Here is a 23,205-nt window from a genome sequence, read left to right as displayed (position 1 = left end):
AAGTAATTAATTAGTAAGAACGTAACCGTACCCGTACCGTTACCGGTACGGTACGTAGTAACTAGTAGTACGTATTATAGTACTACTATATATATATATATATATATATATATATATATATATATATATATACATAAAAATTGATTTATATTTTATGAAATACATTATAATAATATTGGTATATTACTAGAATATTATTCATTATATATATTATATGTAATTTGATTATATGTAAATAATATTATTTATATTCTTAAATAAAAGTATTAAGCATATATAAGTAATAAATATTTTTAATGATCAAGTAATTAATAGAATAAGCTTAAATTAAATTTATATCGAATTATTCGCGTATTTTTTTTAAATAAAGAAATTAATTAGTCGGTCTTTTAAGATTTGATAATAGCAAATTTATTTGATTTTTAAATTTCAACATAAAATTTTTCATAGTGCAAGTTCGACAACTGTTTCGCTGATCGATTGATATTTAGGGAATTTTTGGACGAGAAATTTGTATTCTTATTGTTAACGCATGGAAAATATACTTTTTTTAAAACTTACGTAGAACATAAGCAACAAAAAATCAGTGAAAAATGAATCGCTCGATCACAGTTGAGACGTTAACATTAATCTTATAAAAATTAACTGTATTTGTATATGTGTGAGATACAAATTGCGGACAAATATACCGATCTAATAATTTATATGTAAATGCAATTGACATATATATATATGGTGATAGTAATTAAATGACACATTTATGCAAATCTATTTTTAAATGAATTTGTTATATAAATTATAAAAGAAAAAGAATGTGTAAATAAGTAATATTTTAATTTAAAGTGGAAAATACAATACAACAGTTTTCCTTAATACCGACCGATTTAAAAATATGAAATCTATTTGACTCAATCTCATCGTTTCACAAACGATTGTACTTAATACAAAAATGAAGGAAATGCTAGTAATAGTAGTTTTGCTGCTGTATGTTAAAAATGGCGTACACAGAATTTTATCTCCTATTGCGAAATTGTCCTCCCACCGATGCTAAATGTCCATAAAAATGTCTCGGGAACTGTGATAGAAACCGAAACAGTCGGCTTAGTCCTCTTCTCTCTCATTGGAAAATGCACAGTCTTCGTTTCTGAAGCTTCTCCTTCTCCTCTGAAATATTGTCTCACGCTTTACAGTTTTTGTTGTAAATTGTCCACTATCTACGCAATTGTTAATAATAATAAATCGTTTCTGTCACAGTTCACGCACAAATTACTCGGCGATTAAATTAAGTTATACTTAATAGCTATTCTCTCCTTTATACATTATCTCTCGTCTTGAAAAGAACTAATGTAAACCCGGTACTATTCGCTTCTCAACTTTTCCAGGAAGTCCGCTCCTGCACATATTTAGGAACTACTTGGCAGCAAATATGATGACACAAGCGATTCGTACAAAACGGGTATGTGTTCTATTTATAATCATCATCTCTCTTCTTATTTATGATCTAGTAATTATTCTAAGCGTGTTTTCTTTCTCCTTCCCTCTATTTTTAATGAATAATGCTCAAAGTTTCTATACAAACATCATATTGGTTCTTCACGAAAATTACTGTTGCTACAATTTAAATTAATATGACAATGATTCACACGATGGAACTAAACGCTCGCTCTCCTCTCTGATTTTTTCTTTCTTTCTTTCTTTCTCTCTCTCTCTCTCTCTCTCTCTCTCTCTCTCTTCCTCGTTTTTCTCTTCTCTTCGTACAATGTCAAGAATTTAAGAGCGTCGAGACAATGAACGAATCGAAAAAGTTATGAGCGGCTTTGTAGAACGTATTCTTCCTCGCGCGACAACATATTGAGGAAACAGAGATATAAAAAATATTTTATTTAAATCTTTAAGGACGAAATTAGGAATTGCGAGTAATGAAAGGAAGTATTCTAGGCTACTCCGAAGATAATTTTAACGTTTCCCGTTATTATAGTTGAGAGCCCGTAATGGTGCTTTAAACGTGGACGCAGATTGTTGCTGAATCTGATATGCTACAGGATGAATTTTAAAGCCGTATAATCTGGAAAATAAAAATTATCTTTTAATTTCATATTCTATACGCGAAAAATTTAGTTTCACACATTTAAAATGAATACATGCTACATATGCTTAAGTAAATGCAATAAAATATGTTGGCAAAAATATCGGCAAAAAAAGATTAAGGTTGATCATCAGCCAATCATCTCTATCTTTTATATTTAATGATTATTTTGTTCATATAGACAATAATGAATAAAAATAAATCTAATCATTCAAGATTGATAGAATCTATAGAAAAAAATTTTAAATATTAAATATATTTATTATATAAATATGATTTCATTTTATTTATATAATTTAATCATAAAATAACGAAATTCTAGTTTAAAATTTTCCTCCAACCAAAAACAGTATTTTGAACTTTAATCTCTTTTGCCATGCAATTAATTATTCCATTACTAAAAATACTTTTATATGTGTAATCTGATACTTACCTAGGTACAAATTGATTTGCCGCACGTTTTGGTCTATATTCAGGGTGGACCATGAATAGCATATGTGGAAATCCCGTTCCAAAATACGCTCCGTCAGTATGATGATGTCTCGAGCTCTTCGGTGTATAAACGTCCATGCATTTAGGACAATAACTCTTGACCATTGCCTCGCCAGGAACATCACTAAGCCCCAGTGGCAACATTGGTTGGGATTCACAATAAACTCGTGGACAATGACCAAAATCGCCCGCTTGGTACTTTTCGATCATTTGAGCAATGCCACGATTGGTAAGTATATAACGTGCGTGGATGAGACCATAGAGCATCTCTGCAGCCTGCTCGATTAAGTCTGATTGATTTGGATTATCGTCCAGATCATCATCTAAAAATTGAACAAGAAATGTTAGAAATAATCATATGACATATACATACTTTGTTTTCAATTATTTGATACACTCAATAATAATTCAGTTTGTTATTAAAACAGGTTGTTTTAAAAACTTACCAGGTTCAAGATCAAGAATCATATCTAATGCCTGACGATAATGTGGTACTTGTTCATTCAACCCCGTTAAATTAAATTTATCTTGAATATAGTCCTCATCCACCTAGATAAGATTTAAATGAAATAAATAAATAGTAAAAAAGTCTGATATTTTATTTTTGGATTCAAAAATGTGCTAGAAAGAAATTGGAAATACACTTTTAATAATAAATAAACTTTGTCTACTAAGCAATATCTTGATAAATTCATAATAAATTCTCCATTCACAAATGGAGATCTATCTGTTTATTATGTTATCTTTTTACTCTCTTAATTAGTTTGAAAAATACTACTAAAATAAATTACAAAAAAGAGAGGACATTAATTAATTTTTAACAGTGATACAATTTTTAACAGTGATTAAATGATAAATTAATGATACAAAATATATGAAAATGCAGTACCTAATGCTTAATGAGACATAATTTGCATGGAAAGGTGTTAGGATTTAAAATATATAATTATTATAATAAAAAATTATAAAGTTAGAAAAAGAATTAAGTTATTTAAATATTAATATTTTAAAACATCAGTCATATATGTAATAAGATGGCTAATGAAATGATTATGAATAGGAAAATGAAGTAATATTTCTTGTAATCCTGATTCCACTCTTGTTTATTTTTACATTATTAATTAATTATGCCAAAAGGACATAATAATAATTTGGTTTTCCAGTATTAAACACAAGTCTGTTTTTTACTCCTTTCTTTTGCTGAATATCAAACATATACCTATTCCATATACCTATTTAAGTTCTAAAAGTATGTACTAGTTGAGCTATAGAAAACAGAGATTTGTTTGCATCACATGTTCCAACATGTTCCAACATATTGTTACCATAACTCTTATTCATTCTATCTCCTTGGAGTAAAAAGGAGCTAATAGGGCTAATAGGACAATGTTGAAACATGTTGAAGCATTAATGTGAAACTTTAGACTTCATGTATTCATCATGCTAGAAAACACTATAAATTTTTAAACAGATAGAAAATTGACCAATCTCATTGTTCAAACATGATCTGTTAATTTCTACTCTATGTGAGATTATGGAACATTCTAGCATCATGGACACAACAAAATATATGACTTTGAAATAAACAAAGTGAAAAGGAAAAAGTTAAACATATAAGTTCTGTTTAATAAAAAAAACAAACCTACCTACAATTCGCACAATTGGAAAAATTTAAAGATTTAAAAAATTTGTCTAAAAAAATATGTATAAAAATGTGTCAAAAGATATGTATTGCTCAATTTTTAAATACACCGAAGGTAACATTGATGTTGCGCTCCTGATCACTCACCTCGCAAAAAAACTCGTTCCCGCGTAAACCACAGAACCACGAGATCCAGGACACCTCCTCGGAGCTGCTCATTTTCCTGCGGCAGAAGAAACCGAGGGGAGAATTCCGTTATTAAGTGTTAGGCGTAGTAAGCGGGGAGAAAAGCGACCAAGGCCCGATGAAGAGGTTGCACGTGTCACGCTCAGTCACGCTTTCTCGTTCGCTCGGTGGCTCCTTCACACGGTGTGTGAACGCGTCGTCGTCGTTGCCCACATTGTGTGCAGGCAAAATTGGTTAGAATAGCGCGAACGCGGGATGCGATAGGGAGAGACGGAGGTGAGAATAACGGACGGACGTACAGACAGATAAACGTAGGACGGAGGGTAACGCGGGGGTGTGCAATGGAGCTCGCTTTACTAGGCAAGATGCCCGACAAGTTACGGCCCGTCCGGCGCGTTCACACCTACGTTTCCGTGGTCATTGCTGCTTCGTCAGCTGTTTTTCGAGCACGATGCACAATAGGACGCGGCCAGGAAGCGCATTACTCGTGCAAATTGCCAACGCGGAGCACAGCTACCCGACGAAAAACCAAAAATAAACAGCCCTCGCGGCTTACCTTTTGGTGCTTTGATTAGCCACGCTTGCTCAACCGAACGGAGTATAGCTGGCGCTGTTGGTGCGCGCGCATCGCCTCCGCCATCTTCCGGCGTATCGCGAAACATTATAAGATCTGTTTAATGCTGGATTCACATCATTCACACTGCGCACAATATCCAATAAAAGAATTCAGTTCTAGTTAGCGATATTTTCTCTAGGAGACAAATTCTTCTATTGAATATCTGGGGATCGATTGTGTATCTCGAAATGAAATGAAAATTATAAAAATGAACAAATTCATCAGAATATTCATAATTGGTCAGTAACTGAATTTACTCACTTTTGGCATTTTCATCTCATTTCAAGATATACAATCAACTCCCAGAGTTGTACATACATCAGATATTATATGTAGTATGAATCTAGTATAATGTTGGGTTCATTATTATGATTGCTGGCCATTTCAAGAAGGAAAACAATACCTTTCTGATTGGTTCAATAAATACGCAAATGCGAACATAGTAGTCGCCAATGCATTAGTGATACACATATAAAGCGAAGTTTAAAAAGGGCGATATTTATATTCGATTCTTATATTCAAGATCTTCTTAAATACAGTCTTAAGATGTCGCAAACCAATCAAATTTATATTAGCATCTTAAAATGTTCAGCAGAGAAGCAGCTTTGCAATTGTTGGAAAATTCTTCAATATAATTGGTCTTGCCCTTAGTTCTTCACTGGATCGAAATGTACAAACCTTCAAGAATTTTACAACAGTTGCAAAGCTGTTTTCTGTGCTTAAAATGATCTTGAATTAAAAACGGATTATGAACCAGCCTACAATACAGGTCTGTTTAATAAAGTCAAATATGATTTGTTAATTCTTTCTCTATCCGAAATCTCAGAACGATTTCTAGCATTCTGGACATAAAATTAATATGAACCGACAAAAATAATTGTATTTTTCTTAATATTCCAATAACGCCCACACAATGATGAAAATATTCAGAATAAGAACATTAAGATTTTATCTTATTAGAAACATATTTCGGTATAAGGATTTTAATATTCGGTGTGGGAAAAAGTTTGTGGCGTTAGATATAACGTGAAAAACGCCACGAACTTTTCCCACGAATATATGAACCTAATAGATTGAGGAGAATTTCAGATGCACATGTCTCAATTAGATACGTCCACTCATATCCTTCGGATAGTAATTACGACTGATGAGAAATTATTATCTCGTTTTTGTTAATTAGCAATGTAATAGACAATCAATTAGAGAATAAATTGTATATTTTGAAGCAAAAAAATAGTAAAAATAAACAAATTCATTAAATATTAATTAATGAATCATAAATATTCTAATATCAATGCAAATTCACTATATGTTGATCAACAAATTATAAATATTCCAATAAATATTTTAATTTTTTTGACCAGTACTCATTAATGAATTGAATTCGTTCATGAATTTGTTCATTTTTATAATTTTCACTTTATTTTAAGAATTGTAATAAGTTCCTAGTGAACTGATTATGTATTTTAAAATAAGGTGAAAATTACAAAAACAAACCAATTCATTAAGTTAATTCATTAAGTGATAATAACCAATAAAATATTCTAATGAATTTGTTCATTTTTGTAATTTTTACTTCATTTCAAGATTCACAATTAATTCACTTATTATGATTCTTGAAATTAAGTGAAATTTACAAAAGTAAAAAATTTACAAAAATGAAAATTGCAAAAGTGAAAATATACAAAAGTAAAAGTGACAAAAGTAAGGAAATCTATTAAGTGTTAATTAATATGAAATTATTCTAGTAAATTCGCATTTATTTTTGTAGAGTTTTTTATCTTGTTTCAAGAATAAGCCCTCTGGAAATTAATTGTGCCACATTATTTTTAATTTTAATCTTGGCTTAATATAAGATAAGACAAAGGTTTCAAGAAACATCCCAAAGATTACAACAGAAATTTTAGGTTTGTTTGCATCGCATGCTCTAACATGTTCCTACTTCCTCCAATCGTAGTTTCCATTCATTCAAACACGCTCGTTAGAGTAAGTAAGAGCTATGATAGGAACATATTGAAGCATGTTGCATGGAGTATGACGCGAACAAATCTTTTTATAACATATTGTGCACAAAAGAATCAACCAATCAAAATTTTTCTTTTTTATGAAATGAAAGAAAAGAAAGGATTATGATTGATTAATTCTCTTATATACTGTGCGTGTTATACAAAAATTTGTGTAGAACCTCTATTCTGGCTGTGTTCCAAAATTGACTGCCAGTACTGCAAATCTATAGTGCACGTAACGTAAACTGTAGCATTTTCAGTGCTGGCAGTAAATTTGGAACATATTCTATAACTCCTTCTATAACTCCTTAATGTCCATTTCCATCAATGTAGATTAATCTTTAGAACTAGAAAAAGACAAAGAGTAAGTTAAACTGAGATTAAAGCTACATTGATGGGCATAAGACAGTAACGACATCGTTGCGCAGATATTTTATGATATAAAAAACTGTACAACAATGTCGTTAATGTTTTAACAAGTTACAGAATAGGATACTTGCTACCGTAACTGTATTAAAATAATGTAAAACTTGTTGCAAGACATGATAAAATATAATTCTTCCCTTCAAAAAGAGAAATCATTAATATTAGTAAATTATATATCTGAATAATATAAATGAGCTTCAAAAACTTTTCCTTAACACTAGTATTATTTTTTCCACATAATTTATGATTTTCCGTACATACCTTTCAAGATTTGTATTCCTACAGCTTTCCATTACTTCTAATATTTCATCATCTTCATCGCTGCTTTCAGAAGAATCTATTAATTCTTGCATAAGTGCAACTGCTGCTAATGCTAATCCTAATGTTGCTGTTACCATTCTGGCTGCTGCTAATACCAATAATATTCTTCTGCGATCTCGTTCCATCTGCTGTTCCGTTAGATTTGATATCAGCATAGAACTTATACTACTGGAAGGGGACTGGCCTATCCAAACAACGAGTGGAAAGTGTGAGCAAGATCTGAGAGACAGAAGATGTATTTCTATATATATTTCTGTCCTGCTTAGTAGCTTTTCTTCTTTCTGCGCATGTGTCAAAAGAGGATAAAAGATATTTCTGTCCTTTAAGATGCGATTACATGGACCATGGTACGCGGTACGCAATATAGCAACTAATAGTAACTAACTAGGCAACTAGGAAACGCGTCACAGTGGGTTTCCAATTGCAATATCCCTAGACACTTTCGTTCACACGGCGATACAAATTGCGTTCCAATTGTCCGTTATCGTCGACACAACGCTACACATCTCTCAAGGTCTGTATAATGTTTGTGTTTTCTAGTGACAATTAAGGCTTAAACACAATAGGCATAGGCAATAGGCACAGGAAGCGGGGAATAACGAACTGTCCAATCAGAGCTTTGAGATATAATATCGAACTTATATACCAGAGCTCTGATTGTTATTCCCTATTGTCTGTGCCTATTGTGTTTAGACTTTAAATTTTTACATGTTACTAAGGGGCTCCATACAATAAAAGGAATAGAGAACAGAGAATAAGAATTTCAACCTATCAGAAATCATGTATTATGGAATACACAGTTTCTGATAGATTGAAATTCTTAAGATGCAGCCACAATAAAAGAAATAAGGAATTTGGAATAAGGAATAAAGATTTCAATCTATCAGAAATCGGATACATGGGAATATACGATTTCTGATAGATTGAAGATAGAATCCTTATTTTTTATTCCTAATTCCTTCTATTATGGCCGCACCATTATTCTTTGTTCTCTGTTCCCTGTTACTGTGCGGAGCCTCTAACTGCGGCGGCATATAAATGAGGTGGAAGACGTTGAGTAGCCGGCACTTTTACTTTTTTTATTTAATACAGGCGGAAAAAGCTATATTATCTAATTCTATCCGGAATGGATTTCAACCATGCACAGCGTACACACTCTGATCTAATTGATGATACACTTTGTGCATTTCTGTGTACATTTATATTAAGATGTGTTAAGCAATTGGAAAGCACCATTGGTTAGTACAATGCTGCGTTCTGTATGCAGGAGTCATAAGGTTTATGGATATCAGAGTACATGAATGCATATGAGTTAACATAGGGAGCTTTCCAGCAAGAGAGACACAAGAATCATTCTATCCGTGTTCAATAAGAAACAATCAGTAAGAAACAAAATATCTCGTTGGAAAGCTTACATAAGCTGACATGAATTCTAGAGTTTTTCTTTCTGCACTCTCTAAATTAATGCAATAAATTGAAGTGAAATAACGTATATTTATTTCACTTCAAATTATTGCAACGTGTTTATCAATCTAGAGAGTACAGGAATAAAAACAAACTTCTGATCTTCTAATTGAAGTTAATTGAAGTTAATTGAATTGAATATTGAATCCAATATCATTCGATATACAGTACTGAAAATCTACAATAGCATGAACTATAGATTTTCAAAACCGGCAGTGAATATTAGAACACGGCATGATTAGAATCCTAGATTATTACAGAGGTGCTGCAATATATAACTAATGAGTCCTAGATAACATATAAACTGCCCTTTATATTGAGATAATATATTTTTATTATTTTAATTATTAAGATTACAAAGATTTACTAATAATGCAATTGGTAGTAAACAAAGTAATAAAATATATATTGTAATGAATAAAAATTATATATATATATTAATAATAATAATAATAAATAATAATAATAATAATAATAAATATATTAAATTATATATATATATATTGTAATGGAAAAAAAATTAAAAGAAAATCTCCCCGACGGGGAATCGAACCCCGGTCTCCCGCGTGACAGGCGGGGATACTAACCACTATACTATCGAGGATTTCTGAACACAAGTTTGAAAAATTGCAGTCTTAGTCTTTAAGTACGTTTATAATAAATATAGAACATATATATCTTAGAATTTTAAATAATACAATTGAATTTGTTATCTAAAGAAAACGTTCATATTGATATATTTGTGTATTATTCTTTCAAACATTTGTTTTCATTTTCATAACAAAAAAGATATTTAATTATACTTATAATAATATAATTCAGAATTGAGCAATAATGTGTGATTTGTAACATTGTTACCGTTGTAGCTAATTTGTAACTGTTAAAAAATTGGTAACGACGCTATATTTTTCATTTGTAACTGTAACCATATATTCAGTTAATTTTTAAATAACCATAATCAATATAATAATTATTTTGTACATATATAATAAATATGTATGAAATGTGTATGTATAAGCGAATTAAAAAGAATGGAGTATTACGTTTAATCATGTTGTGAATTAATAATATAATTAATTGGATGTTACTCTAAAAAAATATTAAAGCATTAGAAATTTTAGCAACTCGGTATTTTTTGAGAAATGATAACAAAATTCTTTTCTCAATAGATAATGAATAACTTTTTATAAAGAATAACGGTAATGAATTATTTTTTAAAAAAGTTCCAACTCTAGGAATACTATTTGAATTAAATGTTTTGCGTAATCAAAATCTCTTCACACTTTTCAATTATTCTTTCAATTATCTTTTCTTTTATGTATGTATAAATAAGTATCTTTGTGCAAAAATACATATCTTTTTAACAATAATTTTATTTATAAATCAATAAAACAAAGAAAAGCTACAAAAATAATCAAGGTTTATGTATTAATTGTAACAATATTTCGAGAATCTCTTGTTTCTGTTTGGATACAGCGATCCTTTGTCTCCTTTCTTCGATTTCCAATTCAAGTCTTGCTTCGCGTTCTTTTCTTTCCATTTTAAATTTTTCTTCCTCGAGTTGAATTCTCCTCTCCTCCAAGTGGAATTGTTTCTCTTGAAATTCTACTTCCTTTTTATGTCTTTCTTGCAAAAAATGCAACGTCGATTTCTTCAACGCATCGTGGCGTATTTTGTTTCTTATTGGGCCACCTGTTCTCGATGGTGACATGTTTGGTGACTGCAATGGGCTCCCTGAAGTTAGTGGAGTCGACGACGAAGATGAAGATGATGAAGTTGGCGATGGTAAAGCAATTGGCAAGAATGTTGAAGATGTGAATGAAGGTATAGATGCTACCGTTGGTACAGTCGGTTCTTCTATTATCACTTCTAGGGTATCAGAAATATTCTCTAAAGTCACATCTCTCTGTCTTGATTTCTGTGCATTAGAGCCTTTGCCAGAACGCCTAAATTCTTTTTGCAAGTCTTGTATTTGCTGTAGCAAACTTTCTTTTTCATTGTACTGTTCCTCAGTCCCTGACCTAAAAATTAGCCAAGATACAATAAAAACATTCGAAAATCTCTTTATAACCATGAAGTTATGTTCATGTTTCAACAGAACAGAAAACAAGAAGTGATTTCATGACACAAACTCTATTTTTCTTAGGTCTGTTTTTTGTGACTAAACCAGTTTACACTTTGGAACTTAAAATGAAGTAGGTATATTTAGTAGAATAGTGCATTAAATTTAGAATTTAATAAAATATAAAAATGATTATATAAATAATAAAATTAAGGTTAATAAATTAAATATTATTAAATTTTATTAGATTATTTATTCTTGGAATTTTGAATGTATTAGTGAGAGTAGTTTTTTTTTATATTTGTCGAAAGCAAGAAAAAAAGTTCTAGTGCAGTCTAGTGCAGAAACAGAAAACAGACCACATGTGTGGCTAAATGAGAGTGTCGCTAAATGAGAAGCTTTTCTTTTTTAATTATTTTAACACATCTAAGAAGGTTTCTTTCCTTTTTTTAGAAAAAAACACTTGACACAAACATTGTTCTATCCTTCTTCATTTCATTCTATGTATTCATACATAACAAAGATAAAATGACATTTGTGTCTTCTGTATTTCCTAAAATGAAAACAATCTAAGGATAGATGACATATCAATTATCAATGCATCTTATGTTAATTAATTAAAATAAAGCGACATGTGCTTACTCACTTCTTCAAATGTGCGCGGCCTTCTCTAGTCCAGATTTTCAGCAGGTGATCGACGTGCTCTTTGACGCAACGTAAACTAAAGTTCTTCTGCGTCGCGTTCACGACTCGCTCGGCAACAGTTTTCCACCTGTCGCTCTCCTCATATGGGTTCTGTCTCGAAACCTCTCGTAAAAGTATCAAATCATCCAGAATTGTAAAGCGAAGCCGCTCTGGTTTCGCCATCGAGCCTGGTGGTGCACACTCTCATACGGATGTCTCGCCGTGTAGCAGCCTTTGTCGTAGCCTTGTCGAAAAGCGCGAACGCTCTATCTTCCTCGCAATAACATAGCAACATGTCATTGTCGAGGAGAGATGTCTCCTCGTACAGTATACGACGTACCTAGCTTTTTTGATGGAATTCAACATGGCGGACTCGATATACTTTGAATTCTTGTATATAAGTGGCTCTAAATCATCTTTACCGACCGCGGATAAAATCATCAATATTGTATATCGATCGAGCATTTTTTTCAATTATTGTCCGATTCATCAGTGTTTCTCCTAACCTCGAAAACGTAAAAAACACAAATCGTTTGCTCTGATGTTTAAGAAAAAAAAGTTAAGATTACTTTGATTTTCAAGAAGAAAAGTTAAAATTCTTTTCACCTACTTTTTCGCGAAAACTTTATCAGTAAGTGTACTTTTTTTAATTTACATTAAAAAATTTTTAACGAATGTACCCAATTTCTGGATATCCAGAAATTAACCGATTAAAAATGAATAAACATTAATTATACGTTAAAATAATATTGTAATATTATTAGGAAAATTATCCTAAAAAAATGTTAGAGATAACGTGCAACGACCGTCTTGGTAAAAAGGTTAGAGTGAAATGCAACCCAGACGACACCATAGGAGACCTGAAAAAATTGATAGCCGCCCAAACTGGAACACACTGGGAGAAGATTGTATTAAAGAAGTGGTATACTATTTTCAAGGACCATATAAAGTTGCAGGACTGTATCCTTTACTATGAAAAATCGAGTCAAAATACTGTTAAATATCTTGTATTTCTTAAGAAATTTTTTCCTTAATACACTGCCTCAGATGAGATACACGACGGCATGAACTTAGAACTCTATTATCAATAATTTTATATAAAAAACATTACACGTAAGCATTTTTAACATCATAATTATTAAATTTTCTTTTCTATGTCTAAATATATAATATATATTAAACTTTATTTTCTTTTCTACATCTAAATATATAATGTATATGTATAGAAGAATAAATGGTTAAACATAAAATATTAAATGATCACAAAAATGTCAACAAAGAAAATTTCTATTTTTGCATTATACAAGCCTCGTAATTACTCATAAATATTGCTATATTTTAACAATATCTAATTTATTCTACAAATTAATAGTTTCAATTGTGCCACACATAATATAATGCTCTTTGATATTAGTGCCTTTACAACTTGCATATGCAGGATGTAACTTGAAGGTATAGCAAAATGATAATGCTATAAGAAAGATGATCTTGTTAGGCATATGAACATCTTTATTCTACAGCATGTATTTTGCTTTTATATAGCTCTGCTACATATCTTGGTTACATCCTGTATATTCTATATAAATATCTAAGTATAAGAGAGTTTTTAGTTTTATAATATTCTATAATTTTTACTCAAATATTACTGCAAAATATAAACGCTAAAAATATCATTAATGATGCCTTCTAAAACATTGATCTAAAAAGATTTTCCCTTCTGTTTTATAGAATTAAAATTATATAAAAAATATGTCCGAGTATTGAAATAAAACACGACTTGGCGGATCACTCTAACTAAAGCATGTTAAAGTCTCAAAAATTAATGCGGCCTCTTGAATAATCCCTCTACCCTGCTTATTGGACTTTCAGGTCCCACCATTTGTCTACCTCGGTTGCTTAAGAAGTCTCTTATGTGCTGCACTATCAGATCTATCGCCACTGCAACAGATCACGAAATATCAGTACATAATCACGAATATATACGCAATTACGTCAGGAATAAGATGAATTGCTTTATTTGCAATATTATATCATTATACATTTTGGAACAATATCAAATTGTGGATATTTGAAGAATTAATTGTTACTATTTCAAATAATAACTGTGATCGCATTAGGATTACGTATGGTTTTATTATGCATAACACACTTGTATTTATACTGTTTTGCAAATACAAGAAATCTTTTTATTCTTTTTTTTATTAACAATATGCAAGTGTCCCAGAACTGGTGTTCTCTTTCTTTCTCTTTCGCACTCTTTCAACTACAGGTATTCATTGATGCAGATTAGTAATCTCAAAATCGAAGCTTCTCAATAAAACTTACTAAAATTTAAGCTATATATATTAACAAATTAACAGACTTTAATGAATTAAGAAGTTAGTGAACCAAAAGATTTTAACAGAAATTTAATTCAAATTTAATAATTATTATTTCTATACTGAAGACTCACTCCTGTCGAAAATAAGAAAGAGGTACAATGATGTGTATATGATCTTATAGAATCATTCTATTGAGAGTTACATAGTTATATTAAACAAAACTTTCGAGATTTTTGTTGTAGAAAGAAATTAACTATTTGGACGTATCATGTATGTAATGACATACAATAATTAATATTATAGAATGCAATAGAGATAAATATTTTAAGATAAGTTTATAAACTAGATAAATTGAATCTTAATTATGCTAGAAAATACTTGTGATTACATTTCTAAAATATTATGCAAAATGCAAATGCAAAATATATAAGTTATTAAAAATTGAATGGTCTTATAGAGATGTCTAAAATGCAGGAAATGGAAGTAACTAGTTACTGTAACTGCCATTACTTAGTTATTTAGTTACCTTATAATCATGATTTGGTGATGATATTGCAAATTTTTTATTATAATAATAAGCCTATTCTTTTTGGTTGAACTTCTTCTTGGAGAAAAAAGGAAGAAAGAAAATGATGCAAAAATTCAGTTAAAAAGAACAGACTTAGTGTAACGCCAGAGTTGGAACAGTCATAATTACTTATAACGAGTCGGAAAAGTCATTTGTTATTGAAAGAATTAATAATTTATAATTTGTAACTCGTTGTTTTTTAATGTAATTTGTAACGGAATAATTTTATGGTATTACTCATTAGTAATGAGTCATTATTTATTACTTTTACAATAAGTAACACGTAATGATAATTTATTTTTCAAAGTGACTTTTCTAACCTCAGCATAATCTCACTGTTTAGTTAGTCATTACAGTCATAAAAAATTTCAACATCATTATTAAAAATTGTTATTATAAAAAGTAACTAAAAATAACGATAAAATAACTCTTCCATTCCCTGTTAAAATGTATGCGGTATTTAAAATACATTTGTACACAACATACGGATTTACACACATATCACAGATACAATATCGCACACTCATACATATTCTTAAATTTCTTTTATCATTTATATAATACTTGAGACATTGTCCAGAAGATTAAGTCACCTAGATAGTTAAGTGATATTAAGTTATAAACGGTAAAGGATAGCCGAATAAAAACAACATTTCATACAAATTCATTTAATAAAATTGAATTCCTAACGTTTCGAAAAATTTCTAAAATTTTTAAATTTTTATTTTATTTTCTTCTTATTTAAAAATTGAGAAATAAATAATGTTAAATGACGAAAAAAATATAAATTAAAAACAATCGTTCTTATCCTCTCATTCTAAATGATTCAACATAGTTTAAGTACGTTATTATTACAGTTTTCATATAAAAGAATATAGAAATTATATACTTCTTTAGTAAGTAGACATGAGAAATATAAAAAGGCGATGTTAATTATATTGATATAAAATAGAAATTAAAAAAAAATTTTTTAATATTAAAATAAAAGAATTTTTCCAGAAAAAAATTAAAAATTCAATTATGTTGACTGTATTGTTGCCAACTTCTTTTAATTCACCTATTTTTTTAGTGGATTTACACAATTTCATGCATTTTTCAATGATTTAAAATCGTAATTCTTATGCTAATGTATTTATCAGAATAAAATGTACATAAAAAGCACCATTTCTCCGCCATGTAAGTGTAAGATATAATCCGTCAAAGAAACATAATACATAATTGGTGAATAAACAATGTCCGTTTTCATCATATAAAATTAAAATTGTTAAAGACATATTATATTTAATTGATCACAATCTAACGTTTGTGTATCACAGTAAAAATAAAAATTCTAGACATTAGTAAATATCAAGTCTCATATAAAAGTTCAATATTTTATATGATTATTGGTAGAAGTTGTTCTAATCTAATTAGACAAATATCATAGCAAAAGTATTTATCACATCTATTTGTTTTTTTCTTTTAATCAACATTCTATTTATGTTGTATATGTCTTAATCTCTTTTAAGTTACTGCCAATTGATATATTGATGATATAAAGATGAGTAATCCTGCATTCAAAAACGGACATTACTTTTCCGTTTATTATTAGAAAAAGAGATTGGAAAATGTCTCATAGAATTCAGTCATACATAGGAGCGTGATTTAGAAAAAAATGCAGTGCTTGACAGAGTGAGCTTATCATGCTTAAGTCATCTGCTGAGCGTGTCGGATGAGGCCGAAGTACGCCTACGCTGGTGGAAGAATGGATGCTGCCCGGCTGAGTTTTCGGCGTTTTTCAAACGCATAATATCCCAGATGTGGTGCACTATTAGATCTATTGCCACTGCAAACATACAACAACCAGACCATATAGGTTTCCCGTGAGATATTCTCTGTCTCTTTTAAACTTTCGCTTAGTTCAAGTAGGTGTAGCTCTGACATCCACAACCACGGCATACCAGGCAGCACCCATGAGATATATAACAAGTTGAATGGATGCAATTTAAATATACAAATAAAAAGAAAATAAAAATTTACTGTGTAAATAATCCCGTATTATTAAAACAAATATATATATATATATATATATATAAAATTTGGATGTATACCATTAATTATTACTAAATGTATAAATAATTAATTGACATTTGCATCCAAATTTCATATAATGATTGGATATTTTAGCGATTATATCAAACTGTACAATTAATGTATAATATATCTCCCATATGTATAGATAAGTGTCAAATAAAAGTGTGATATCTCCATATTAGATGATTATGTATCTTGACTTGTTAATCTTATTAAATTATATATGTAATTTAAAATTTCAAGTTTTCTTTAGTTAAAATATAATAAATATTATTACTGTTGCTGAATACATATTTAATTATTCGCTATAATTCTTGAATTGTTTTCTAATTGTTTAACACATCTTGATATAAATGTAGCAAATTAATTCACATATTTTTTGTGTTAATAAATAACTCTATTTTTTTAAGGTTTTGAAATTATCATAATAATAAAGAATGTGTAATTAAATATATAATTAAAAGGGTTAAATTATTTATCAATAGTGAAAATATGTGAATTTGCTACGTTTGTATCGAGATATGTATTAAGCAATTGGAAAGCATCTTGTTTATTACAAATGATTGTGTAAAGAGGGTGATTTTTTTAATAATTAATAATTATATTTCAATAATTTTAATTGATTTAAATCAAATATTTACGAGAATGTTCATTATAATTTATCTTAATTCTAAAAATTAGAATATTTATACATTCAAGATATATTTCACTTTGCAATATTAAATATTTTTATAAACTTTCAAATTATAAAATTAGAATCAATAATCATAATTCATAGAGAAATGAATCTTTATTATCTATCAGATTTTGGCTATTAAAATTTTAATCCTATAAAGTCTTTTTCTTAATTATTTTTAATTCACAATCAAACTATTAATTACTTCATTAATAGTTGATTAATTTTCTAATTCTTGTAAAATAATTATGATTTCTTTTCATTTTTATATATTTCATGTTCTGGCGTTTACATTTAAGAAAAAAGAGAACTGCAGCTCTAGAATGCTTTGCATTTATCCTCATTGTAATTTTATTGTAACCAGTAATAATATCAATTATAGTACCAAAGCATATTTTACTTATTTATATCATTTTGAATTAATCTATCAGAAGGAAAACTTGAAAAAATAAATTTTGATTAATATCATCACAATCAAACACGAGATCTTTTTAAATGAAATATTATGATAAAATGCAATATATAAAAATCGAGAAAAAAAGATCAAAAATGTTTATATATCTGACAAACACACTAAATTCACAAACAATAAACCCACTAATGAACATTAAGCGAGAGATATCAAATAATTATAATAGCAATAAAAATATTATTATGCATATAATAATATATTTACCTGTGTTGTCTGCTCCCCTTGGTATTATAACATCTGCAAACTTTTTTGTTGGCAAACAAAATTCTTCAAAAGCTGGTTTTACAAAGTTCATATATTGATTCAGGACATAATCTAAATCCCTTCCACGTTCTTTTATATCTCTTGGCACTGAAGACATCAACAATATTATAATAATATGATACAAGTATGACAAGTGATACTCAGATTACTGAAATTATATGTACGGAATTACCTCTCCTTGCAAGTCTGGTATCAGAATCAGTATCCACAAACAATTTCATGTGAAACAAATCCCGAATTTTGGGAAAATAAAATACCAGTATTCCTTCAAACAGTACCACATCCGCAGGATATATTGTGGTAACTTGATCTTTCATTCTAAAATAAATTCATAATTTTTGTTTATAATTTTGCAATTTGCCTAAGATTTTCATATGTAAATCATCATATGTAAAACATCTTTTAATTCGCTGGATCTGATTTAATTTTATATTACAATTACTGTATTGCTATTAATTGTATGTTTTATATATATATGTACACTGCATTATACAACAACTATAAATCTAAAAATAATTTTAAATTATCTTTAGATTTATAGTTGTTGTATAATGATTAATTAATATAATTTTAAACAATTATAAATCTAAAGATAATTTTTAACTTTAATATTAAAGTAACACATACAAACTGTTTGTCCTGTAATCATAAGCAGGTATCTCACATTTGACACCAGCAAGAATATCCTGCAGCGTTTGTAAGATTAGATCATCATCAAAGGCATCAGGATGATCAAAATTATACTGTCCCTTTTCAGCTTTCACTTTCTCAGCAGGTGTCAAGTCACGATAGAAGCTATCTTGTGATATACAGACTACCCGACGCTGTTGATGATCCATGTCGACTTGCCCTAATTTTTCCATTATACGCTTGCATACTGTAGACTAAAAAAATACAATTTGTCACTATATGATTATATTCTTGATTTCATCATTCTTATAAATCTTTATATTAAATAAATAAAGCAAAAATTATGATCATATAAAGAAAATCTACTACAGATTATAGATAATATTTTCTTTTACAAACTTTACAGTTGCTTTAAAAAAACATGAGTTTATGGAAGTTAAAATAGTAAAATAGTAAGGAAGTTGAAACATCTGTTATTATGGAATACCAAATGATATAAAATGAAATAAAAAAATAGAAAGTAAAAAAGTTGTGAATTTCTGAAAAATAATTTAATTTATTAATCTTCTTTCATTAATCTAATACTTCATTGTGTTTCATTAAGCTTCTGTCAATCTCAAGATCAGTCGTATTCTTAATAAATATTACAAATTAATTCCATCAGAATTAGAATTATCAGTTAAGAATACATACATTCTTTTTAAGATCGTAAAACTCATATCTACTATATAAAATTAAATTAAAATTTTATATAAGAAATATTCATAGGAATTGTAAATAAGAATTATATTCATTATATTCTAGAAATTTTATTTCATTAAATACCTATCTACAATATCTTTTAACGCTTAAAAAATTAGACTACGGACAATTTTTTTAAAGTGTATGTACAATATGTATTCTTTTCTTATGATTCAAATATAATAATTCTACGCAAGATATAAGTACCTTTCCACTTGCAGTACCGCCGGAGACACCTATCAGGAAGGGTGTCTTGCTTTCAACGCCGTTGAGCTTGCCATTGATACCGAAAGACATTTTCCGCGTGATACCCACGTTCGCTGGCATATCTGCCATATCGAGTACACAAGAACGAGGAAATGTCGACTTGATGTCGTTGAAAATGGCTCTTCACCGGCGCGCAGTTGAGCACGATTGCCAGGACTGGATGTTGTCCTGCAACGCGTTTCTAGATACTGACGCGGATCTCGATGATCACCGTCCTGCACTGCAATCGACTGCGATTGCTGGTAGAGGAGCAATAGCGTAAAACGGCGTACGTAAGCCGACCACGTGTGTGTACCGGGAGCGTTCTGTTCAGCTGCGTTGTGATTGGCCGCGGCTACACGATTGGTGCGTCGGGTTTTTCCACGGACGATCACTGGAAAGTTCAACGTTGAATTGGGGTGATTTTTTAAGTCTGTTCGTGTTGTACTTTTTATTCAGAACTTTCGCTTTTTCTTTCTTCAACACTTTATTACTATATATTTATCTCGTTGAATTTTAGGTGCAACAAATTAGTAATAAACTTCAGTTGCTATTCGATATTTATAAAATTCAGTTGTTATAAAATTCAGCGTTTTTTATTTGGAAAACTAGTGCAATACTGGCGTACACTGAGTGCAATTGAATGCAAATCACATTTTCAGTGTTAATAAATAATTTAATCATTTTAATTACAAATTCTTTATTGTTACGATAACCTCGTAACCATAAAAGAATTAAATTATTTATTAACACTGGAAATATGTAAACTCATTTGTACTCTACTCTTGCATTTAGTGTTGCAGGCTAGTGGAAAACGTTATTAGATTTATTTTTCATTGCAATACTGGATTGTACTAGATTAACTAGAACTTAATTTCTTCTCACCAAATGTTAAACATCCTAGCAAACGAGAATGGATTAAAATGGATTGAAATTTTTTTCTATCCGAATGCATATTTTAAACGAATATTTTTTTTTGGATTTAATTGGATTCAATTGGATTCAATTAGATTCAATTGGATGCAATTGGATTGAAAACTGCATTTCCTATTCGAAATTGTGAATTGAACAGTATTCACAATGTATGTGTTGTGCACAGAAAAAGCTAATATTATTTTTAGATTGAAAGGCATAGAGATATGCTCCATGCAATTCCTATAAATGAATAAAAATACATTCAGGATTGAAAAGCATTTATTTTAACATTCGTGAATCAATATTTCTGAAAATTTGAATCCATTTCAATTCATTTCAATCCATTTCGTTTGCTGGAGTTATTAGATTTGTTTTTTGCAGTACTGGATTATACTAGATTAATTAGAACTTAATTCCTTCTCATTTTCGCCAAATGTCAAACATATTCATTTCACTTTAAATACAAACGAATACACATAAAAATTATATATAGGTCTATTTTTTATTGCTACTCTAAACATCGGTGCAATAAGTTAAAGTGAAACAAACGTATATTTGTTTCACTTCAACTTATTACACTATGTGTACCAGTTCAGAAAGTAAGTAAAGTAGCAGTAAAAAATAGATCTTATGACTTAGTTTACATCGTGCACTTGATATCGACTAATTAGTAACTTTCTATTGAATGATCCTAATTTCGACGATTTCGGTGATTTTTAGGATCGTTTCACCAATGATCAAACTTAATTGTGATTAACTGTCAATCGCAATTGGTCGATTCTACTAAACAGCAAACGCGATTGGTCAGTCAACGGTCGATTAGATTAAAGGTTTGTTCGCGTCACATGCTCCAACATGTGTAATATGCTCCTACCGTAGTTCTTACTCCAATGCGCTTGATAAAATGAGTAGGAGTTGTAGGAACACATTCCCAATCAGAAATGATAATGAAATCGACATCGACTCGATGTCAATTCCATTATCATTTCTGACTGGATGAAACATGTTGGAACATGCGAACAAACCTTAAACTGACTGGCATTGATGACCCACGATAAGTATACTTAATCATTTTGATGCATGTTATATCAATTTAGTACATCATTCTTTGAATACATCGCTGAAATTAAAATAATTTAATAGAAAATTATTAGTTTGTACGTGTATCAAATGCACGTAAACAATGATGTAGACAATTAAGTGCGTTCCATTTGATAGCGAGCATTATATCCTTGTTTAATATTTGATAAGTAATAAAGATAAATACTCGTATTCATAGTCAGATCTTATATTTAAGGCTTCTTTAAATTTATTTTTAGATACTCCACGAATTATTTCATTAGCTGCTGAACATCTAAAGATAAATTTAAGGAAGCCTTAAGTACAAGGTCTGATTATGAGTACGGCAAAAATGATTTCATAAACATTGCATAAGTGGAATGCACCTTAGGATGTTTTTTTATTCGATGATTATGATCGACAATCGACACGCTCGAATAATAATATCATTCTGAATTGCGGAACACATACAAGAGTTGAAAGTATTAATTAATATTAATTAAATAATATTTAACGATTTTATAATTATATAATACTCATTAAAATATATAAAATATTACTTCATATAGAAGCGATATATATTTCAAGACTGCTTGACGCTCTCGACAAGAAAATAAACACATTTGACTCTTTTTGTTATCGTTCGCTCGATAGTTTTTTTCAGCGACGTAATCTCTCTATTCTACCTTGAACGCGTTCAACTGAAGTCAAACCAACTCCAAAGCACAAGATTATCATAACATCCCGATAGATACAACCGTTTATGATTGAAGAAGGCAAGATAACTTATAAATCGAAAATCTCGAATTTTCGACGGATTTAAACGACGGATTTATAGCGAATATGATGATCGAATCATGTGAGTTATCGAGCGGTCGTGGCACCGTACACAACATCAGCACTTCCGTTTCCGCGAACGGTTACGTTCGCCATTTGGGTCGTGACCACGGAGTCGTGACCGTCATTAAAGGTTAAGGGCCTGAGATCGTCGCCCGCGACGAAAGGGGAGGCCGACTGCTCCCTGGAGAACGAGCGTTTCGCTCATCGCTGTTCGCGTCATCCCTGTGCAGCACCGCATCAACTGCCGACCGTCGTCACATCAAGACACATTTTACTACTTTGGCACTGACGAAACATGGCTTATTGAAGAAGATGAAGGGTGCGCGCAAAAATATCGTTTCTCCGAGGAGAGGAGACGGAGGAGACTGCAGCTGCAACGAGGCGAGTTATCAGACTGACTACAGTCGATTCGCAA

General features: G+C 30.1%; 4 protein-coding genes and 1 non-coding gene across 6 annotated transcripts; 1 reads left to right on the top strand and 4 right to left on the bottom strand.

Annotated features, from left to right (window-relative positions):
* Positions 1–1,956: 1,956 nt before the first annotated feature.
* LOC105627131 (casein kinase II subunit beta) lies at positions 1,957–4,985 on the bottom strand. Of its 2 annotated transcripts, none has more exons than XM_012208416.1 (5): positions 4,963–4,985; positions 4,368–4,443; positions 3,025–3,127; positions 2,520–2,901; positions 1,957–2,065 (listed from the first exon to the last, which is right to left on the bottom strand). In XM_012208416.1, the coding sequence occupies exons 2-5, from the start codon at positions 4,437–4,439 to the stop codon at positions 1,957–1,959; spliced, it is 666 nt and encodes a 221-aa protein (XP_012063806.1). In that variant the 5' UTR covers positions 4,440–4,443; positions 4,963–4,985. The 2 variants fall into 2 exon arrangements, with proteins under 2 accessions (XP_012063806.1, XP_012063805.1); XM_012208415.1 differs by lacking the exon at positions 4,963–4,985 and adding an exon at positions 4,814–4,827.
* Positions 4,986–9,771: 4,786 nt separating this feature from the next.
* Positions 9,772–9,843, bottom strand: Trnad-guc. Its single transcript has one exon. It is a non-coding gene; the product is annotated as a tRNA-Asp (tRNA).
* An 810-nt stretch (positions 9,844–10,653) lies between these two features.
* On the bottom strand, positions 10,654–12,168 carry LOC105627130 (stress response protein NST1-like). The gene is made up of 2 exons (XM_012208414.1): positions 11,948–12,168; positions 10,654–11,260 (listed from the first exon to the last, which is right to left on the bottom strand). Exons 1-2 carry the CDS (start codon positions 12,166–12,168, stop codon positions 10,654–10,656), a joined length of 828 nt encoding a protein of 275 aa, XP_012063804.1.
* A 437-nt stretch (positions 12,169–12,605) lies between these two features.
* LOC105627128 (ubiquitin-like protein 5) lies at positions 12,606–14,195 on the top strand. Its single transcript, XM_012208412.1, has 4 exons — positions 12,606–12,616; positions 12,750–12,945; positions 13,033–13,098; positions 13,855–14,195. Exons 2-3 carry the CDS (start codon positions 12,768–12,770, stop codon positions 13,074–13,076), a joined length of 222 nt encoding a protein of 73 aa, XP_012063802.1. The 5' UTR covers positions 12,606–12,616; positions 12,750–12,767; the 3' UTR covers positions 13,077–13,098; positions 13,855–14,195.
* Positions 14,196–16,565: 2,370 nt separating this feature from the next.
* LOC105627129 (probable uridine-cytidine kinase) lies at positions 16,566–20,066 on the bottom strand. Its single transcript, XM_012208413.1, has 5 exons — positions 19,938–20,066; positions 18,987–19,243; positions 18,532–18,677; positions 18,300–18,446; positions 16,566–16,699 (listed from the first exon to the last, which is right to left on the bottom strand). Exons 1-5 carry the CDS (start codon positions 20,064–20,066, stop codon positions 16,566–16,568), a joined length of 813 nt encoding a protein of 270 aa, XP_012063803.1.
* Positions 20,067–23,205: the final 3,139 nt, after the last annotated feature.

This window comes from Atta cephalotes (genome assembly GCF_000143395.1).
Source record: "Atta cephalotes unplaced genomic scaffold scaffold00008, whole genome shotgun sequence".
NCBI classification, from domain to species: Eukaryota; Metazoa; Arthropoda; class Insecta; order Hymenoptera; family Formicidae; genus Atta; species Atta cephalotes.
This window is presented reverse-complemented; position numbering and strand designations above follow the sequence as displayed.

Coding starts and splice junctions, on each gene's coding strand:
- LOC105627131 (XM_012208415.1), bottom strand. Junction 3,128..4,367: donor GGAACGAGTTTTTTTGCGAG/GTGAGTGATCAG, acceptor AATCTTATCTAG/GTGGATGAGGACTATATTCA. Junction 2,066..2,519: donor GCAAATCAATTTGTACCTAG/GTAAGTATCAGA, acceptor TTTATTTTCCAG/ATTATACGGCTTTAAAATTC.
- LOC105627130 (XM_012208414.1), bottom strand. CDS start 12,168: ATGGCGAAACCAGAGCGGCTTCGCTTTACAATTCTGGATGATTTGATA. Junction 11,261..11,947: donor GGCCGCGCACATTTGAAGAA/GTGAGTAAGCAC, acceptor GCTAATTTTTAG/GTCAGGGACTGAGGAACAGT.
- LOC105627128 (XM_012208412.1), top strand. CDS start 12,768: ATGTTAGAGATAACGTGCAACGACCGTCTTGGTAAAAAGGTTAGAGTG. Junction 12,946..13,032: donor CCATATAAAGTTGCAGGACT/GTATCCTTTACT, acceptor ACACTGCCTCAG/ATGAGATACACGACGGCATG.
- LOC105627129 (XM_012208413.1), bottom strand. CDS start 20,066: ATGGCAGATATGCCAGCGAACGTGGGTATCACGCGGAAAATGTCTTTC. Junction 19,244..19,937: donor GCGGTACTGCAAGTGGAAAG/GTACTTATATCT, acceptor GTATTTTTTTAG/TCTACAGTATGCAAGCGTAT. Junction 16,700..18,299: donor AAGGGGAGCAGACAACACAG/GTAAATATATTA, acceptor GTATGTTTGCAG/TGGCAATAGATCTAATAGTG.